Here is an 18,964-nt window from a genome sequence, read left to right as displayed (position 1 = left end):
TAGTAAGGAAAGAGCGTTAATATTATTTAAATTATATTGTATCAGTAGCATACAACGTTCGGGACACCGCACAAATTCTAGTCAAATAAATCTGCTGACCCGAGATCAACAGACTCTTTGCGCCGCCCTGTGGCAAATAAAGTGTACTACAACCCAAGTTATCCCCTGCTGATGAATGCGATAGCTCGCCCACTGTTTTATATGAATTCCTGGGATTCCATTTCACCTCGAATTTGAGGCCAAGCATATTTTCTTGACGCGAGAAGAACCTGTATATATTTTTGTAGAGTAAGCGTTACATACTCATAAAATTGTTTTTTCTTAACTTTTCACTGTATTCCAGATTTCACCCAGATTTGACTATTCTATCTCTCTTGTCAATAGACAAGATCCTGTCAATCCCTAGAGAGTGTAGTTACTTAAATGCTGCTCTCTTTCACTATATATATGTATTTAGAAAGAAACATAGTGTTTTTCTATGTACAATCAGAGTCATGTATGTTTAAGTTAGCAAAAGTAGAAAATGGTGCACAGTACCGCCAATTTCTAGCCTCTCCTATACCAAGGCACATCTTGTTTTGGTGTTTCCAGCTCCCGGGAGCCTCTCCTCACGAAACTGGCTCTCCTCTGGCCTCCGCACCCAATGGTGGAACGGCCTTCCCTCCGTCAGTCAGGAAGGCAGATTCGCTGGTTGTCTTCCACTAACGTAAAAAAAAAAAAAAAAACCTTTTCAAAATACACATTGATGTTTCTGTTTGAGAATTTAAAAAAAACAATAGTTTCTCTTCCTTTATTCTGTAGGTCTTTAGGCCACACCTTGAAGGTCAGGCATGTGTAGAGGGGGTAGCTCCAGGTGCCCAAACATCTGCCCCTTTTGCCCCAAGTGCATGATGTGCCCCTTTTATTTGATTAACAAAATGTTATTATTATTGCTGTCATTGATTTTCTTTCCATTAATTCATTTTGATAAAATATAATCTGTACAATGACTGGGTATAGTAGAACAGTTTTTCTAGGTTGGTGTGCCCTTTTCTTACATTGAGCACCTGTCTCTGAAAAGGTCTCTGCACAGCACTGTTGAAGGTGGTACTTACATAATGGTAACTTTGTGCATCTCTAGCTTATGGTATTTGCTTGCCCTGTTAAATGCACTTTCGTAAATCATATTAATATTTTGCTTATTTGTCCATAAATTCCCTGGTAAAACAATCACACATCAGCGTGTGCAGAAAGTGGTGAATGAATCATATATGTTTGCTGGAGGCCTTCATCTGTGAAACTATAATGCAAACACATAGCCTATAGCACAGTTACAGTACGCCTATGTGCTGTGGGAATGTCATAGCACAATAAGGGCTGATTTTCACAGCATATAGAAATCTAATTTTTGCGTGGTTGTTATTTTAACATGTCATCAACTGCTGTGAGACTTGCAGAAGCTTCTATTGTTCAATGCTGAATGTAGGAAAACTAGTTTCATTCGGCATCTTTCGTGTTGCGCAATGGTTAGAGGTGAAAAAGCGATAGCCTGTTCTGCGCTTATACCCAGCCACACTTCTCACCAGGACGGAACGGATTTTCTCTGATTCCAAGTTCGATGCGTTCAAGTGAGTTCTTAGCCAATTAAAATCAATGGAATTCAACATATATGAAAAGTTTGGGGTGTTTTTATCAGTCGACTGTGCCTACCTTCTTTTTCATTGACATTATTATTATTATTATTATTATTATTATTGTTATTGTTGTTGTTGTTATCATTGTAGTAGTTTTAAAAAGAATTGCTAATCAAATTAAAACAGGATATTATGCGTAATTAGTGTATCATTTCTAAAATATGACAGCACGTCGGCAGATGAACAATGATATTTCCGCTCGGAAGCCGCGGCTCGCTGCTGCTCTTGGCGTCGATGGTCTCGCTATGCTGCGCGGATCCGACCCAGAACTGCAACATCACCGCCCCGGCCGAATTTGTCAGCCTGGCTCACAGATCGGTGCACGCCGTCCGGAGCACAGCTGGATCCCTGAGGCCCTTGTACAACTTCGCTCGTAGCTTTCTGGATGCGGTGCAGCCCAACGAATTCCCAAGTGGTAAGCTTTGCAGGTGGACTTCTCTTTTAATATGAAGTTGTAGTATTATCTGTGGTAAAATGTTCAGATTGTAAGAGACTGCGTGAAATATTACCAAGAGGCCTTTACCCTTTCCTGATGATTTAACAGACGTAGACGAAGTATGCATCGTAATTACTATATTTTTATTATTAGCAAGTGCTGAACAATCCTGCAGGCTGCAGCTCTCCGGGATCAGGGTTTGCCCCCCCCCCCCCCAGGTGCATAATACCTTTCACATTTGTATTTCTGTAGGCTACATCTAGAACTTTAGATGCAACGTTACAAGTTACTCATTTGTGACGTCATTTATTACTCATTTATTGGTGACGGGAGGGAGTTTCAGAAAAACGTTCAGTGTAATATAAACTCTGATAGAGTAGCCTACTTTTAACACGTATCAAATTAGGTCTACATGTGGTCCCCACTGAGCCCACATAAACTCTATTTGGGTTTAATTAACAAAGACATTTTGTGCGGAAAGTGGCATAACTTCATAAAAACACAGAATCATGTTTATTTACGACGGTACTTTGTGCATCGTTTGAATACATTTTTAACTTGCCGTTCCCTTAACGCCAAACCTTACTAACACATGCAATTTGGCTGCCAGTGGTGTCATTAAATTACATCACATTACAATCAATGAATGCTGGACAATTCTGAACTGTGAAAAGATATTAGAAGCCAGTTCTGGTTATTCCCTTTGCAAGATCTAATCTTTATTTCAGAGATATTAATAATCGTGTTAGAAACAGACACAATATCACATTAAGTACAAAGTAATTCCAGAGATATGATTTATTGCAATATAGCCCTTTGTCTTTTGTAATTATACTTCTATACTTCTGTAAGACATATATTTTTTAGTATTCAATAGAAATGGGGCAGATGGAACCTGGAATTCTGTGAATATTTGTCATTAACTTTGACTTACACATACTGCAAATACAAATGCAACTTTCTAAATTCCACTTCTGAAGAAATCTTATTAATGTGCATTGATTTATAAATCAATCATATGCATTTAATTAAAAATGTCTGAATTTAATCTTGGCTATTAGCAAAAATACCCTTAAATAAAAGCTGAGAATCTGCACTTTAACCATATGTGAATTATTTAATTGCTCTATTGTTTGATTATATAAAATTGTGGAGACAATCAATATGTCCAAACCATTATGGAGAACACTGTATATAATGAGAACAGGATATCTGACATTAGTAACCTGCAGTGTAGAGCAGGGGTGCACAATCCAGTCCAGAAGGGATGTAGCCTCTGCTGGTTTATGACTCATTTCAGCAAGTGCTACCTTTAAGGCACTGATTGGCTAAAGGGTCCAACCCAACTTGTTTTTAAGGCCTCAATTGGCTGCTGTTTGAAAGGAAACAACAAACAAAAAAATCAGAGGCCACTCCGGGCTTACAAGACACTGGGAATCTGATGCCCTTTGTCTATAGAGTGTCCAACACCATATCAAATCTGGGCATGGACACTTATATGTATCTGAAATTTTACAGAAAATAATAATATAAAAATATGCAATGACAAAACAGTCTATTGAGTTGATCTAGGAATGTCATTTACCTGTTACCTGTTATTTATTGAATTGGTCTCTAATGACAAGGGAAGGGGGGTGCAGTGCAGTTGCTCCTAGATGGTGACATTGCTGTAGGCTGGAAAATACCAGTTGCTTTTAAGAAGACTTGAACCAGCAGATTGCCTCTGACCTAAATACAACTAAAATATTTGTGATTTTTGTGTGAGGTGTGCAAAGCTTCCCTTGGGCTCTCTTAAAGACATTTGTCACAGGGTGTTCTCCCCGTGGCTACAGTACAAGGCAGCATTAATCAATGAATTTCTTTTCAGGCATCTGTCATAACAATATCATAATGTTCTTTCCTAAGTGACTTAGTTGCCAAGTTAAACCATAGATCTTAACATTTTCTAGATTTTTAAGAATAAGTAATTGTGTAATCAGTGGCAGGAAAAAACTCCCCTGTAGAAAGAAATCTGAGGAGGAGCCCAGTTTTAGGGGGTGGGCATCCTCCACTGACTGACCTGATGTCAATAGTTGTGGCTGTTGTTCAACTTTGTGGCGAATCCACATCGCACTGTATTCCACAGACCATAGTGAGAAGTAAAGATGCACGCCACCATCCTCTATATGGCTTCCCTTTAAAAAAGTAGGCTAATACTGTGATTAAAATGGAGGATTACCAAGGGCTAAATACGTAGGCAGGTAGCGTGTATCTGTCCAGAACCAAAGTAAAAGCATCTGTTTAATTTCTTCATTAAAATAAATGGAAATGTTGATGGCTTTGTTGCCTTTCAGATATAATACAGCGAGTCGTGGATGGTGAACAGCTGGATGCTACTGAGGTGAGGGGCCTTCTGCGGGTTTCCCCGCATACTTATTCTCCTTCGTTTTTATTTCGGCAAGGGACACGTAGGTTTGCGAGGACAGGCATTCGGCGTGATCGCGGTCCCCCGCCTCTTCCATGGGCGAACGTGTGAAAGAGTGAAGCGTGTGCTGGTTGGCTGGTATGCGACTCATCATTCAGGACCGACGGCCTTCGATTCACATGTTTCCTCGCACAACATCTGACAGCTGCTGTCATCGTCACTGATATGACTGAGGGTGGGGAACTACATACTGTAGGGTTGCCCTGACAACCATATCAGCAAGTCACATCATTTCACCTACCTCCCTCCTCCCCCTGCCCCCCCCCCCCCCCCAAAAAAGACCTGAGCTCCCCTGGTCCTCCAACCAGCCCGCCGCCCCCCAGAATCTCACTGCAGACCCCCCCCCCCCCCCCCCCCCCCCCCGAAAGCTACAGTGTAATTCAAACCCTGATTTTATTCATGTGGCAACTGCGCAGCATGTGAAATGTAATCCCCTGTGCTCCGCTCTGTGCCTAACTTCCTGCTGATAAAACGCCTCTGTGTCTGTTGGAAACGCGCCCCTCCCCAGGTGGCTGGGTACGAGGCCGGGTACCTGGTGTGCCTGATTCTGGCCCTCCTGTACATGATCCTCGTGCCTGTCCTGGGCGGAATTTTCACCTGGAGGCATTTCCATGGGAACAGTGGAGGGAGCACCCTGTCGTCGCTGTCGTCACACCGTCATTGGGGCATTGCTATGGCAACTTGCCTAGCTGCCACCACCGTCTTACTCCTGTAAGTGAAAAAAATAGTACGGTTTCGCTGGGACATGTGGACTACACCATTCACTTTTACATATGCTTTCCATAGATTACACAGTGGTACTTACCACTTCATGTTTTCATTTACGCAGCAGACTTATACATTGGAATATAATCATTTTGCTGTAGGAATACAGGTAAACCCTCCCAAGAACAGCACTGCATTAAGAACTCCCATTCCCCACTGTTATTTTCACAATGGGAGGTCAATGGCATGTCAAGCACCTGACATACGCCCCCTCACACAGTGTTTTACCTGCAGACTGTGCAATCCTTTTGTTCATGAATGCTGAGGGCCCCTGGTCCTGGAGAGCAACAGGATGTTCAGGTTTGGTTACTCAGCATTTAATTAATCAATCAAAGCAACTGAGCACTCACCTGGTTTCCTTGGTCTAAATCGGTTGCTGATTTTGAGGTGAACCCTTTGGCTCTCTATGACCAGGGCTGCAGACTCCTGCTTTGGAGGAAAGGAGGTTAGGGCAGGGATGTCAAACTCCTGCCCTGGGGGGTCATAATGCCTGCAGGTTTAACCGCAGTCCTGGGGGGCCATAGTGTCTGCAGGTTTAACCCCAGTCCAGTCATAACATAACATAACATAACATAATGACGAGAACAGGCCATTCAGCCCAACAATGCTGGCCATTTTCCTGACTAAATTATGCCGAGTGCTCTGATTACCTACAGACTAGATAGTATCTAACACAGAATCGGTCCTGGTCTTGAAAATACCCCTAGTTTCTGCCTCTACTACTCCACACATTGACTGCATGTGTACACTGAGTTGAGGACCCTTGAATTGGTCTGTAGTATCCCTGAAATAATCTGTACTCCTGATCTTATGTGAAATGACTCTTAGTGAGCTGGAGTGCTGGTGCACTGAACTCTCATTGTGTTCCTTTGTTATGTGTGTGTGTGTGTGTGTGTGTGTGTGTGTGTGTGTGTGTGTGTGTGTGCACGTGTGTGTGTGTACCTGTAGGGCAGGCGTGATTCTGGCCTTCACTACCAACAACAGAACCAGAGAGAGCATGAAGCCCAGCCTGTACCATTTAAGGTCCAGTCTGGGGGACATGAGGGATGCTCTCAAATCGATCCCAGAGGTCAGTGCCCCGCCCCCCCCACCCCACCCACACACACACATACATACAAACATACACACATAGTTCTTCTTGATCAATCGTGTTATAAAATACATAAGATGTGCCCGGCTTTCTCCATCAATCTGTGAGGGTGAAAAATTAGTATGCCTAATCCATACCAGAATATGAATAACCTGTGCAATCTTATGTTTTTACAGAAACTTGATCTAATTGTCGAGATGTACTCCATACCCAAAGCGAACATTGAAAAGCATTTGAATGGTAATATATTGTTGCACAGCCTATGAAAGTAATTAGCCCTTTTCTGTTTAATCTGTTTCTGCCCTCTTTAATTTTAAGAAATCACAACCTGTTAGAATAGAATATCTTTTATTGCTCATTAATGTTGCCTAAAATAGAAATTAGAATACAGACTTTTATCATTCGCACTATTAGATAATAAACCGGAATTAAAATCGTTGACAGATCTCTGGTGGTTTATCTCTCAGGTGTTGGTGACGACATTGGCCAAGCAGTCATCGCATCGTCTGGCACAGAACTGGAGGAGGCCCTCAGTAACCTGTCAGTCTCAGTCCAAGGTACGCGGCCTCCACGTACAGCTTTCTGGTGCCATTTTGGCGGAATTACATCAGATCTGCAGCCTTATGAGAACGGATGTGACCGCTCATCATTATTTCAAACCACTTTCAAACCAGTTGCTTTAAACTCTTAACGTGGTCATGAGGTGTACCTGACCTGGATCAAATGATTAAAAAAATAATTTAACCCTTAAAGACACCAGCATGACTCTGGAAGATAACTGGAACATCTGTTTTCACCAGTATATGGAGCAACATTCTTTTGTCTTCCCCCACGCCTCCTCCGCGCCTCCGTCGCGCCTCCCCCTCACACCTGCAGACGCTGTCGGGGCCAGAGAGAACCTGCAGGCTGTGCACACGCTCAGATCGCACATGCAGGAGAGGCAGACGCAGCTGAACGCCCAGCTGGTGCAGCTCAGACAGGGCCTGCAGGAGACCAGGGACTCATGCCCCGACTGCGGCCTCCCCTCACCCAATCAGCTGCGCACAGACGCCGACTACAGTAAGGTACAGCACCCTCCCAACCAATCAGCTGACTACAGTAAGGTACAGCACCCTCCCAACCAATCAGCTGACTACAGTAAGGTACAGCACCCTCCCAACCAATCGGCTGACTACAGTACAGTACAGCACCCTCCCAGCCAATCAGCTGTGAACTGACACTGACTACAGTAAGGTATAGCACCCTCTGAACCAATCACCTGGCCCACAGTAAGGTACAGCACCCTCCTAACCAGTTAGCTGCAGGCCGCTGAGCACGTATGGGGTTGATTAATACTTGGATGAGAAAGCACAGTTACTGCTGGAAGCGGTGTGGGTGGGCCAGCAGGGGGTGCTCTTTGCTCTGGGCTAAATAGAAACCCAGTGCCCCAGAACTGTGATGGGGTCATTAAAGATCCCTTGGTACTTTCTGAAATAGTTGGGGGATTTTACCCATGGTGTCCTGCTGAAACTTCCGCTAAAACTGGATCTCTCTACAGCTCTATGTCTTTCCGCCTGATAACCCCCCTACACATGATTGGCATCCTTTGCATTCCTACCCACTTTAATTCTTCACTGCAAAAGAACTGAGTCGAATAACAATAAAAAAATTTTTTAATGCAGCAGAAGTGTGATATGCCTCTGTAAATTTCGATTTTGTCCTTACAGGTCCCTTCGGTGCAGCCCGAGCTAGAAAGGTTTCCACCTGCGGCGGAGTTCACAGGCCTGTTGGAACAGGTGAGAGCACCCAAAGATTTGGGTCCGGGACTCACAACTTAGAGGTTGCATGTTCAGCTCCCCCAGTGAGGCATTTCACTTGATCAGCGAAATTCACCTAAATTGCATGTAAAAAAAAAAAAAGACAAAAACAGAAGCTGTGCTCGTCCTTACGGCATGGAAGGTGCTCCCTGACTGTGGCTCTGTTGCTACAGGTGTTCAATGGGGTGGTATGGTGGCAGGGTGGTTAGCAAGAAGGAGGTTTCTGGGTGTACCTCTCTCTCTCCACATGTAGACCAGCACCTTACACAATAACCCATTTTTAGAGATACAGAGGAGAGAAGGCACCATATGTCTCACGATTTTACCAGGAAACAAAAAGTATTTCCTTGTTCCTAACGCTAGCATTGATTAAATCAGTCCTTTTGTGTTGCAGGCTAACAGTTCCTTCAATGGAATTCCCCAGATTTGCAAAAACCAGATGGCACCTTCTGTAAAAGGTCAGAAAGACATTTCTTATTATCATTCTGACTAATTATTATGACTATATTTTTCTCTCTCCATGTATGCAACTGCACATCTGGATCATAGCAATGTGTGCGGTTGTGTAGGTGTGTACATGGATGCGAGTCGCAGAAGAATTATTATTTATCAGTCATTTATTTTCATCCAGGCAGAACGGCATGCTTGATGCAGTAGAGAAACTCAGAATAGCATCAACATCATGTCTATTCATTTGACTAGGGTGAACAGCTGTGGCAAGTACATTATATAGTTATTTCCATATTATTTCTAGAACAGTTATTACCTCCATGCGTCATCACATGATCCACCTCAGTCCTCCTATAGCCCACCAGGTAGCCTCTCAGCAAAAGGACCACTGAAACAGACTCTCTCTCTCTCCCTGTCCCTCTCTCCATCTCTCTCTCTCCTGATCTCACCCTCTCTGTCGTCTCTCTCTCTCTCTCTCTGTCGTCTCTCTCTCTCTCTCTCTCTGTCGTCTCTCTGTCTCCCCATCTCTATCTCTCTTATCTGAACAGCTCTTATGGGTGACTGGGAGAACACCAGTACATCACTGAATAGTTCCAGCCAGCAGTTTCCCTCTTTGCAGTCTCTCTCAGATGTGGTGTCTGATGTCAGACATGCGATCAGCGTTTATGAGGAAGATATAGACCACTACGAATACCAAAGGTAACACTGTGTTCCTCTGGAAACATTCCACCCTCCACGCCCACAAACACCCATGAACACACACACACACACTCACACACCCATGAACACACACACACACACACACACACACACACACACACTCACACACCCATGAACACACTCACACACGCACTCACACACACACCCACACACATACACTCTCACACACACACACACTCACACACGCACACATATGCATACAGGTTTTTGCTACATGGTGAGGACATATGACTAGGAGAGTACGGGTGGGGACACACGCGCACTCACACACACACACACATACACACACACACACACGCACTCACACACACATGCACACACACGCACACACACACACGCACAACCACACACGCACTCACATGCACACACACACGCACACACACACTCTCTCTCTCTCTCTCTCTCTGCAGGTGGGCGGTGGCTGTCACGTTCTGTACTCTGATTCTGTTCATCGTGGTTCTCACTGCCGTGGGCCTCGCCCTGGGCCTGCCGGCGTTGTGCTGCCCTGATTTCTGCCCCGCCCACGGCCAGGGCCAGCTGGAGCGCATCGCCGTGACCCTGCTCCGAGTGTGGGTACACCAGCCTCACACTTAGCCCAACACTCCCCTAATCACCCTATCCCTCTGAACATGGCTGTGCGTGTGCCATACTCAGGACATTAGTGTTCACAGCAGTGGTCTCCAACCCTGGTCCTGGAGAGCTACAGGGTCTGCTGGTTTTTGTTTTCACCTTAAATTCAGCACCCAATTGAGACCCAAGACACCAGGTGAGTTGAGTTAACTGTGCAATCAACTGCTCTAATTGATTCATGAAGTGCAGAGTCACTATGAAAACGAGCAGACCCTGTAGCTGTCCAGGACCAGGGTTGGAGACCACTGGTTCACAGCTTACAGCCTCTTAGCAATTAAACGTAAGACTAGGACCACACTATAAGCTGTAATACCATCATTATTTGGTACCTGGTATAATGTCCTGAATTCCCAGAATGCTATTGGTTGTTGCATTTTTCTGTGTGTCTGTCTGTAGCTGGTCTGTCTGTCTCTCTCCCTGTGCCTGCAGTGCAGTGCTCATGACCCTCATCTTCTCCTGGCTCTTCATCATCCTCGTCTTCATCGCCTTGTTCTTCGGAGGAAACGTCCACACCTTGGGCTGCAGGAGCTGGAAAAGCGGGGAGATTTTTGAGGTGTGTGTTTTCATGAGTGTGTGGTATGTGCGAGTGTGTGTGTGTGTGTGTATGTGTGTTCAGTACCACTTAAGAGAGCATTTTGCACTGCAGAACATTGACAAGAAAATAATCATGAATATTATGTGTAACTTGATAAATAACCCTGTTTTCACCCAGGTAATAGTATATATGGTAGAAGAGGCAGTGTACCACACTGAAATTGAACTGAACACAGCTCACTTGTCTTAGAGGGATGACCATTATGACATCACACTGCCCGTCTCTCCCCACACAGTTTTTCGACCAATACGATGACCTGTTCAGCAGCCTGAACATCAGTCAGCCTGACAACAGCTCCACCCCTTCACTGAACCTGAGCACAGCTGAAATTTACTCGTGAGCTCCATACCTCCCTCCTTCTCTTTCACAGCTATCACAGGGATCCTTTCCATAACCATTTTTGTGTGAGTCTTTCAATGCTCCCCTGAATGCTTGGTGTCTTGGTGTCTCAGAGTGTTTATATGAGTGTGTGTGCATGCGTGTGCGTAAGTGTGTGTGCCATTTTCCACAGTGGCTGTAAGACCGGGCAGTCTCTCTTCCACTCCATGCAGTTCAGGCAGATGTTTGACATGGACGACTTCCTCAATGTCAGCAAGGTACTGTTCTGGAGACTGCCCAGGAAATGGAATATACTCCCACATATAGTGAAATAAAACATATTTTCTCGACTAGAAAAGACATCGGAACACTTCGCTACACAGTATATTGGCGAATATACAAGTTAACGCTGCTTTCGGATACCGAAATACATTTTTTTAAAATACTATGTGTAGCTCAGAAGCTGATTTGGCACTCTTTCCCATTCCCGGCTCAGTACATGGTGGGATTCAGGCAGCATATCCACAACATTTCCGTAAACCTGGAGAACTTCCAGCTGCTGCCCTCAGAAGGGACGAGGAACATGCAACGCTTCAGAGACAGCGGCATCGACAGCATCAGCTACGCTGCATTTGGCATTCTGGTATGTGTAACGTGTGTGCATTAGCGTGTGGGCGTACGTATGTATGTATGTATGTAGTATGTATGCATGTGTGTATGTAGTATGTGTATGTGTGTGTCCACACACCTGTGTGCGGTGTGTGGTTCATATTTATGTGAAAAGAATGTGGTATACGCTCATCCAACTGGTCTGGCCAGGAGCAGGGCAAACGAACGAGACAATGAGAAAATAAATGCATGCCTGACGAAGTGCTCTTGGGTCGAAACGTTGCACTGTGAATAAACCACAGGGGAGCATTTGCTGGTGTTCTTTATTTTATCATATGTGCTTGTGTCACGATGACAAATATGGGTTTTTTGGGGTCTTTTTATGTCTCTTTTCTATACACTGGCAAGTACAATGGCAACTAGTAATGGTGTGTTTGTATGTGCGTTTACTCACTGCAGTTGAGCAGGCCAGTGATGAAGACAGACCTCACAGCGTTGGCAGAACAGCTGGACGTGGCAGCACAAACACAAGTGCGTGTTTTCTCTTTCCTGAATGAGATAAGATTTAACGGTATCACCGGGACCATGAGGAGGAAGATAAAATTCAAAAACACATTTCCTTATAATTCACAGACAAATGAGAGCATAAGGAATGACCTGAAGAGCAAGGCCAGTAAGACCAGGGAAGTGAATAAACTGGCCCAGCAGCAGGAACAGGATGCCGTGAGTACAGTCTGTCTGCACGTCCACACAAAATTCCTACGTTAGGATTCTGTCCGCACAAAATTCCTACAACGTTAGGATTCTGTCCGCACAAAATTCCTACGTTAGGATTCTGTCTGCACAACATTCCTGCAACGTTAGGATTCTGTCCGCACAACATGCCTACAACATTAGGAATCTGTCCGCACAACATACCTACAACATTAGAATTCTGTCCGCACAACATTCCTGCAACGTTGGGATTCTGCCTGCACATCTGCACAACATTCCTACAACATTAGGAATCTGTCCTCACAACATTCCTACAGCATTAGGGAAGTGTAAAAGTAAACAATACACAAGACATCTGTTTGCTGGATGTCACATACACATTATATATCAGGTCACAATTAGCTTTGCATCAGCAGTAAAGTTCAAGTCATTTAAAATAATTTGAAGTGAGTATGGTCATTAATTTTCAAGAACTGTTTTTGACAGGAATACACTTAACTGCAGTGGTTCCCAACCCTGTTTCTGGGGAGCTACTTTTCACTCCAACCCTAACAACGCACACCTCGTTCAACAGCTAGAGATCTCGCGGAGCTGTTAATTAGTGAAATCAGGTGTGCCAAATTATGGTTGAAATGAAAATCTATGGGATGGTGGATCTCCTGGAACAGGGTTGTTGGGCACCACTGCCTTATTGCATAATTACTGCTCTTCCATCTTTGTTTCCTTACAGGAAACGATGAACACAAGTGTGAACGCCCTGTCAATGATCAGTGCGCACTTCAAGGTGACCCTGACAGAAGTGTACAGTCATGGCTATGTCACTGTTGTAGTGCATGGATGGGCCCTGCACCTCGCTATCGAATCTATCGTCTTCTGTACAGACAGAGGGGGATACAACCATTAGCTCAGCTCACAAATACAATTGGTCATTTCACGTTTTGAGAATGTATGGGTAACTTTTTACTGAAAAGTATCTAGCAGATACTATCTAGCAAAGACCACTGAAATATCTGACCCCAATGGAAATATGTCATTGACTTTGACATTGGTGATACAATTCATATTGATTGTTTCCACTGTAGTAGTTGTACATTTAATTGTAATTTTAATGGTTGCATAAATTTTGAACATTTAAACATAAGAAAAACTGTGGACACATGAATATGTTCGCGCACCGACCAAATTCTCTTTTCTCGCTAGGCTAACATAAACAAAGCCCTGGACAGCATTGGGCTAATGCAACAGAGACTACAGAAACCTGTGCCAAGCATCGTGAGAAATGTAGGTCTAATATCTACACTCTGCACTCACTCTGTGTTGATGTAATGTAATGTGATGTGATGTAATATAATGACATGATATACGACGTAATGTAATCTAATGTAAACATACGCTATGCAATACGATTAATCTAGTGTAGTCGTATGTAATGACATGTGACGTAGTGTATAATAATGCGAGGTCATGTTCGTCTGGCAGGTTTCTCAGTGCATTCTGCGCAAGGGGGAGATGTATCTGGACCAGTACCTGGACTGGGCGCGTCACACGGTGAGTACTGGCACACCCACACCTAGTCCACTGCCTCAAAACCCACAGGTGGCTCATGGGAAGGCGGAATGTGGGCGGTGGGTTGTGCGGGGAAGCTGCCTGAGTTAAAGTAAATGGTGAACTGCTTACTTTCACAGCAGTAGCTAAAGACGTACTTGCGCTCATTTTGACGTGCGGAGGGGAAAACGTTTCTATATCTGAGGCTATATTTTATTTCACAGAAGATATTCGCTCGTTAAGCATGCTGTGGCAGCGGAATGTTTAGGATCTCCTTTAGTATTCGTCGAAGGCAGGAGCTCATCAGCCTCCTTAACTGGCCAATCACTGTGGAACACAGTCATAGTGTATCTGCAAATCAAGTGCACACAATCATGTACTTTATTTATATATTTTGATTCACCTTGTGGAGTTAAAGTGAACCCATTTGTAAATATGCCTAATGTAGAACACCTGAATTAAAGAACCACAATGAGTGGAACTTTTAACTTCTAATGACCTTCTGAATACATTCAAGGGTTGCAGTAAGATGGTGGAAAGGTGCGTTTCCTGTCCTGTGTTCCATAAGTGCCCATTCCTTAACCAAAGGCATTTATGAATTATGAAGTCACCACACAATGTCTGCTGAAACTGTTGTTCATCTAAACATAGAAATTTGAAACAGACACATGATGCAAAGCAAGTTTGGCAGACAGCAGATGTAGTGATGTACATATTTGAAAGACTGGTTTTGCAGTATCGCTTCTGTGTTTCGTCAATCAAACAAAAAAAAATCCTTCAAACTAAATAAAGGTTTATGAGATTCTGTTCTTCCTTGTACGACATTCATTGTGACTCAGCACTCAACATTGTTTTTTTATAACCAGTTCATTCACTGCTTTGAATTGATGTTAAATGATTAGAACTGCTTTTAAATCCTACAACACAAACACAACACTAAAATTGTGCCCCAAAATAAAAGAGGTGCTTTTTAACTTCTTAAAAAAGCACTACATTTGTTGCAGGTTTTCTTGCTTAGGGTGTTAAGTGTTGGCCGACATGAAACTTAGAAAAAACTACAGGTGGACAAAGCCTAACTGATGCACCATCGTGTTCCTCTGTTTGCAGATTATAAATGAAATTCTGGAATGCCAATGGCTGCCTATATCACTGGATAATGTGTACACGTCCTCGTGTGAGAATGTCGTCGACCCCTGGGTGAGTGTCAGTGACTGCCATGTGACTGCCAAGCGCCGCACTTGTTTTGACGATGGCTGCCCTCTGCTGTTCAGAACCTGTAACAACACTCAGAATCTTCAACTTGCTGAATTAGTAAATTCAATCAGATTTTTTTTTTAATTAACATTGTCAAATTAGGAAGCATTTCCTAACCTAGGTGACATTTCTGGCAATGACACATATAATCAAAAGTAATGTAGAAGTGCAAACTGGATTCAAAAACAACTTGAAAGTGAGAGAAACTGTAAGGACAGCACAGCAGACTGTGAAGAGAGACGGCTGAGTCCTTCTGTGCTTGGTTAATACTGGATTTACACTTGATGGTGTGAGAATGGTATTAGGCAGGCCTTGTGCTGTTTTTCACATAGCTCATGTGGATGAACTTATGTTCTCTTCTCTCAACTTATGTTCTCTCTCTCGCTCTGGATAAGAGCATCTGCTAAATGAACAGAATGTAATGAAGCACATTCAAACTGCAGAATGTTGTATGTAAAGTTCTATATAAACACAGTAAACTTTCCAGTGTTAATTCAGCATATGAGTCCAGTAGGGACCATTTGTACTCAGTAAGAGTACATTTAACCCTGAAATTTTTCCTGTGAATTTTACTTCCGCATTACTTACTTTGTGGATTGTGTGGGATAGACATTTATGCATCTTTTGTGTGTTTGATTGTAATGACCGAGTTCTCTCGCTGCTTGCGTGCAGAATGGATTCTGGCTTTGTTTGGGCTGGTGCTGTGTGTTCCTCATCCCCGCTGTGATCTTCAGCCTCTTTATTGTCAACCACCTGCGGCCCCCACAGCCTCACCTCCCCAGGTCAGTGTCCCCATCAATCTTTTGCTTTATAGTCAATCAACCAATGAGTAATATTTAATTTCAATTTCAATATTGTATGTAATATAGTGGACCAGAGAGCTTTTGGTAAAGAGTAGCAGAGAAGTGATCGCATAGACTTATAACTGCGAAGCTGCTGCATCAATGTGGTGTCTGGCAAAAACAAAAACAGGTTTAATTGGTGTCTGCTATTTGCAAGGCTCTTCCAAACAATGGCTGCAATGTTGTTCTCTTGACAGGGACTACTAGTACACCTTTGAAATGATAAACAATACCATTTAGAGTGACATACATCAACGGATATTGATATTAGCATGTATCATGTTTTTTTAGCTGCTAGGTCAACATTTTATATAATTCTGCTTTGATATAATTCTATAAAATTTGAAGAATCTATGCTTTGTTTCACTGTGCAGCATCTGCTTGAGATTTTATACCGGTATATTCGAATGAATTGTGAATGATACGTAAATGCTTCCCTTTGGAATGAAAGAGAATGTTAAGACACTGTCCCTCCCTCCTCTGAATACCAGTGGTAAAGATGCATCAAGCGAGCCTGAAAATAAAACAGGAAAGACTGAACCCAACAATTACGTGAACCTTACGAAAATCACGGACCTGAGCAGCTGAGATGAGCGCCGCAGAGACCGGCGTGGTGACGGCCGGTTAAAGAAAAGACCACCACAAAACAGACAGTGTCAAATCGCAAGAAAGAAGATGTCCCTGGACACAATGCATGAAGAAACGCCGGCTGAGCTGCAAACTGCACCGTAGAAATGTAGTAAAATAAATAAACTCTATCAGTGTTTGTATAAATACAAAAGGGACAGTGTGAACTCTATTATAGTTACAAGTATTGAGCACTTTGTTGTGCACTGGCTCAGATACACACACAGCTCCCCAGCTGAATCTTGGGCTAATCCGTTCCGTACCACATTGACCAATCACATCGTCCAACTCAGTATCTACCAGCCAATAACGTGAGCCAAAAACCTACCCACAGAAGACTGGCTTTGATTGTGTTTATTGTACAAGAAGCACATTTTAATAGCGTGGTGCTGAGTCTCCATGGACAACAATGAAGCTAATTGTTTATTAAAGTGATTTTCGTCTATTTTTCATCAGTTTGGGAAACTGATTTCCTTTTCAAGCCATATCTAGTAAATCTTTGCCTCTTAACTCATATACACTCTCTCTACAAATCTACCTCTGGTTATCTGAAGATGTTCCATGGAAATACCATGCAATTACTGTTATTTACCTTTGGTCTGAGTTTAAATTTACTTGTTTATATGAAGGCATCAAATGAATACCATTAACTGTGCAAACAATAAAATATATTTACCTCCACTGGGTTCTTCTGTCATTGATCCTACGCACCCTGTGGCCATTTTATTTTTTTAAATTAATGAACTCCACCACCAGCAAAGGGGAACCCTAAGTTATTTACCTCTTTTTTTATATCTTCACCCATTCTTTCTGTTATATATTTTCTCATTTCTTTTTGTGTGACTGGATTTCAGTAATTGTACTTAATTTTTATAATACCACCATTGTGACACCTATTTCCAGGTTAGAGATCTTGTAAACCAGTGAAGGTTCTAGTCAGTGTTTTCTGGAAAGTAGCAGGATAATTCACTCATGAACTTGAACAGCAAGGCCCTTATTTAGGTACTATTCATAACTAAAATGGTTATGCATTATTAAGTGATTAACCTGGAAACAACTGTATAAACAAATAACAAGAACCTGTAATATTGGTGCTGCACCTTCTACTCAAAGACAATTCAAGTTTTTTAAACCAGTTCCTCTAGCAGTGAAACTTCAATGACACACGGAGAGGGTAATCTTACATTAAAATAAAATATAGCATGTTCCTGTGGGTTAAAGACTTTACAAAATGGATATTGCAGAAATACTGATTGAAAAAACTAGCTGTTTAATAATAAAAAGGTGTCCAAGAGGACCAATTCAGCAGCCTAGTGTGCAGAATGGGTTAACAACAGTAACACCTTTATTTTTCCATGTAGCACATCTTGCTAAAGCACTAGTTCTTAAGGCAGTAGCAGGCCCCACAATCTGGAACTGAATTATCACAAAAGCAGATGCCATTTGCAGTGTCATTAAGGCTTCTTTCGCTGAAGGAACTCCAAATAAGAGCATGCTGGGCCCTGTAGTCACAGGTTTGAGTCCTGGTTAGGCCAGTGGTTTACGAGGAGCTTGTAGTCAGCCAGGGTTAGGGTGGCATAATTTAGCCGCGGTCCCTCAGGTTACCACTGTATTAGTTCTTCCTAACCACAGCTTGGGTACCCACTGGCTACCAGCTTTCATACGGCAGAAATGTGCATCTCTACCAAAACAGTGCTGTGGTATATCGCCCACAGATGTTGAATCAAAGGTAAATCACATATGTGAGACTGGGTTTCTCTCCATTCTGGCTTCTAGCAGACTAATCAGCATTTAGTTATATATCAATGCCTTAGGATATGTTGCAATTGCGATTGTTCAGAGCTGTCCATTTAATTACAAAGCACCCTCCCAGAAGTTTGACTGCCTTTTCTCATAATGGACTGTCAACCTTGCCAGGCTCAGTACTGTGTGAACCTTTCGGCTTGCAGACAGGTAAATGTGCGTCAGTTCACGTGAGACCTGAGGCAAATTCACTCCTTCAGCTGGGTGAATGCAGAAGTGCAAAAAATATATCTATATCATACTTATCTGATTCATCTGGCACAGTGTGTGACCACGTACCACCATTACATAGCCTCCATTTCCATGTGCCAAATTCTGAAGGTTACTAAAATTGCTTTCAATTTTGGTTGACCATGCTTGTTATCGTTTTAGCAGCTAAATGTATTGGGTATTAGATTTCAACCTGGACGTCTCCAAGGTGTCCTGTTCGTACACAGATCCAAGTCAAAATGCCATTTAATGTCAGGTCATGTCAGACATAAATTCTGACTTCACGTGTTCTGAAATTACATTTTACACACAATATGTGTTCAATGTCAAAAAAAGGACCGCTACCTTTGAATTCGGCCATCAACTCCGTTCGCTCTAATGATATGAACTTCTAGCACGCTACAGCGAAATCGCTTACTCAGT

At 43.0% G+C, this 18,964-nt stretch overlaps 1 protein-coding gene and 1 long non-coding RNA gene across 2 annotated transcripts; both read left to right on the top strand.

The window, feature by feature from the left end:
* Nucleotides 1-1,406: 1,406 nt before the first annotated feature.
* LOC118237237 lies at nt 1,407-4,479 on the top strand. The gene is made up of 3 exons (XR_004767136.1): nt 1,407-1,607; nt 1,842-2,088; nt 4,443-4,479. It is a non-coding gene; the product is annotated as an uncharacterized LOC118237237 (long non-coding RNA).
* Nucleotides 4,480-5,018: 539 nt separating this feature from the next.
* On the top strand, nt 5,019-17,484 carry LOC118237233 (prominin-2-like). The gene is made up of 21 exons (XM_035435737.1): nt 5,019-5,284; nt 6,287-6,407; nt 6,605-6,668; nt 6,896-6,985; nt 7,305-7,492; nt 8,135-8,203; nt 8,619-8,682; nt 9,223-9,373; nt 9,805-9,963; nt 10,454-10,577; nt 10,855-10,955; nt 11,131-11,215; nt 11,434-11,580; nt 12,006-12,077; nt 12,180-12,269; nt 12,991-13,044; nt 13,461-13,541; nt 13,740-13,808; nt 14,913-15,002; nt 15,732-15,841; nt 16,393-17,484. The coding sequence occupies exons 1-21, from the start codon at nt 5,136-5,138 to the stop codon at nt 16,487-16,489; spliced, it is 2,175 nt and encodes a 724-aa protein (XP_035291628.1). The 5' UTR covers nt 5,019-5,135; the 3' UTR covers nt 16,490-17,484.
* The last annotated feature ends 1,480 nt before the right edge of the window (nt 17,485-18,964 follow it).

This window comes from Anguilla anguilla, chromosome 10 (genome assembly GCF_013347855.1).
Source record: "Anguilla anguilla isolate fAngAng1 chromosome 10, fAngAng1.pri, whole genome shotgun sequence".
In the NCBI taxonomy this organism is placed as follows: Eukaryota; Metazoa; Chordata; class Actinopteri; order Anguilliformes; family Anguillidae; genus Anguilla; species Anguilla anguilla.
The sequence above is the reverse complement of the archived record's forward strand: the minus strand, read 5'-3'. Positions and strand labels throughout refer to the sequence as shown.

Excerpts from the sequence above, each read along its gene's own strand:
- LOC118237233 (XM_035435737.1), top strand. The coding sequence starts at position 5,136 with ATGATCCTCGTGCCTGTCCTGGGCGGAATTTTCACCTGGAGGCATTTC. Across the intron at positions 13,045-13,460 it reads TGATCAGTGCGCACTTCAAG|GCTAACATAAACAAAGCCCT; the intron begins GTGACCCTGACA and ends TTTTCTCGCTAG. Across the intron at positions 13,542-13,739 it reads TGCCAAGCATCGTGAGAAAT|GTTTCTCAGTGCATTCTGCG; the intron begins GTAGGTCTAATA and ends TTCGTCTGGCAG.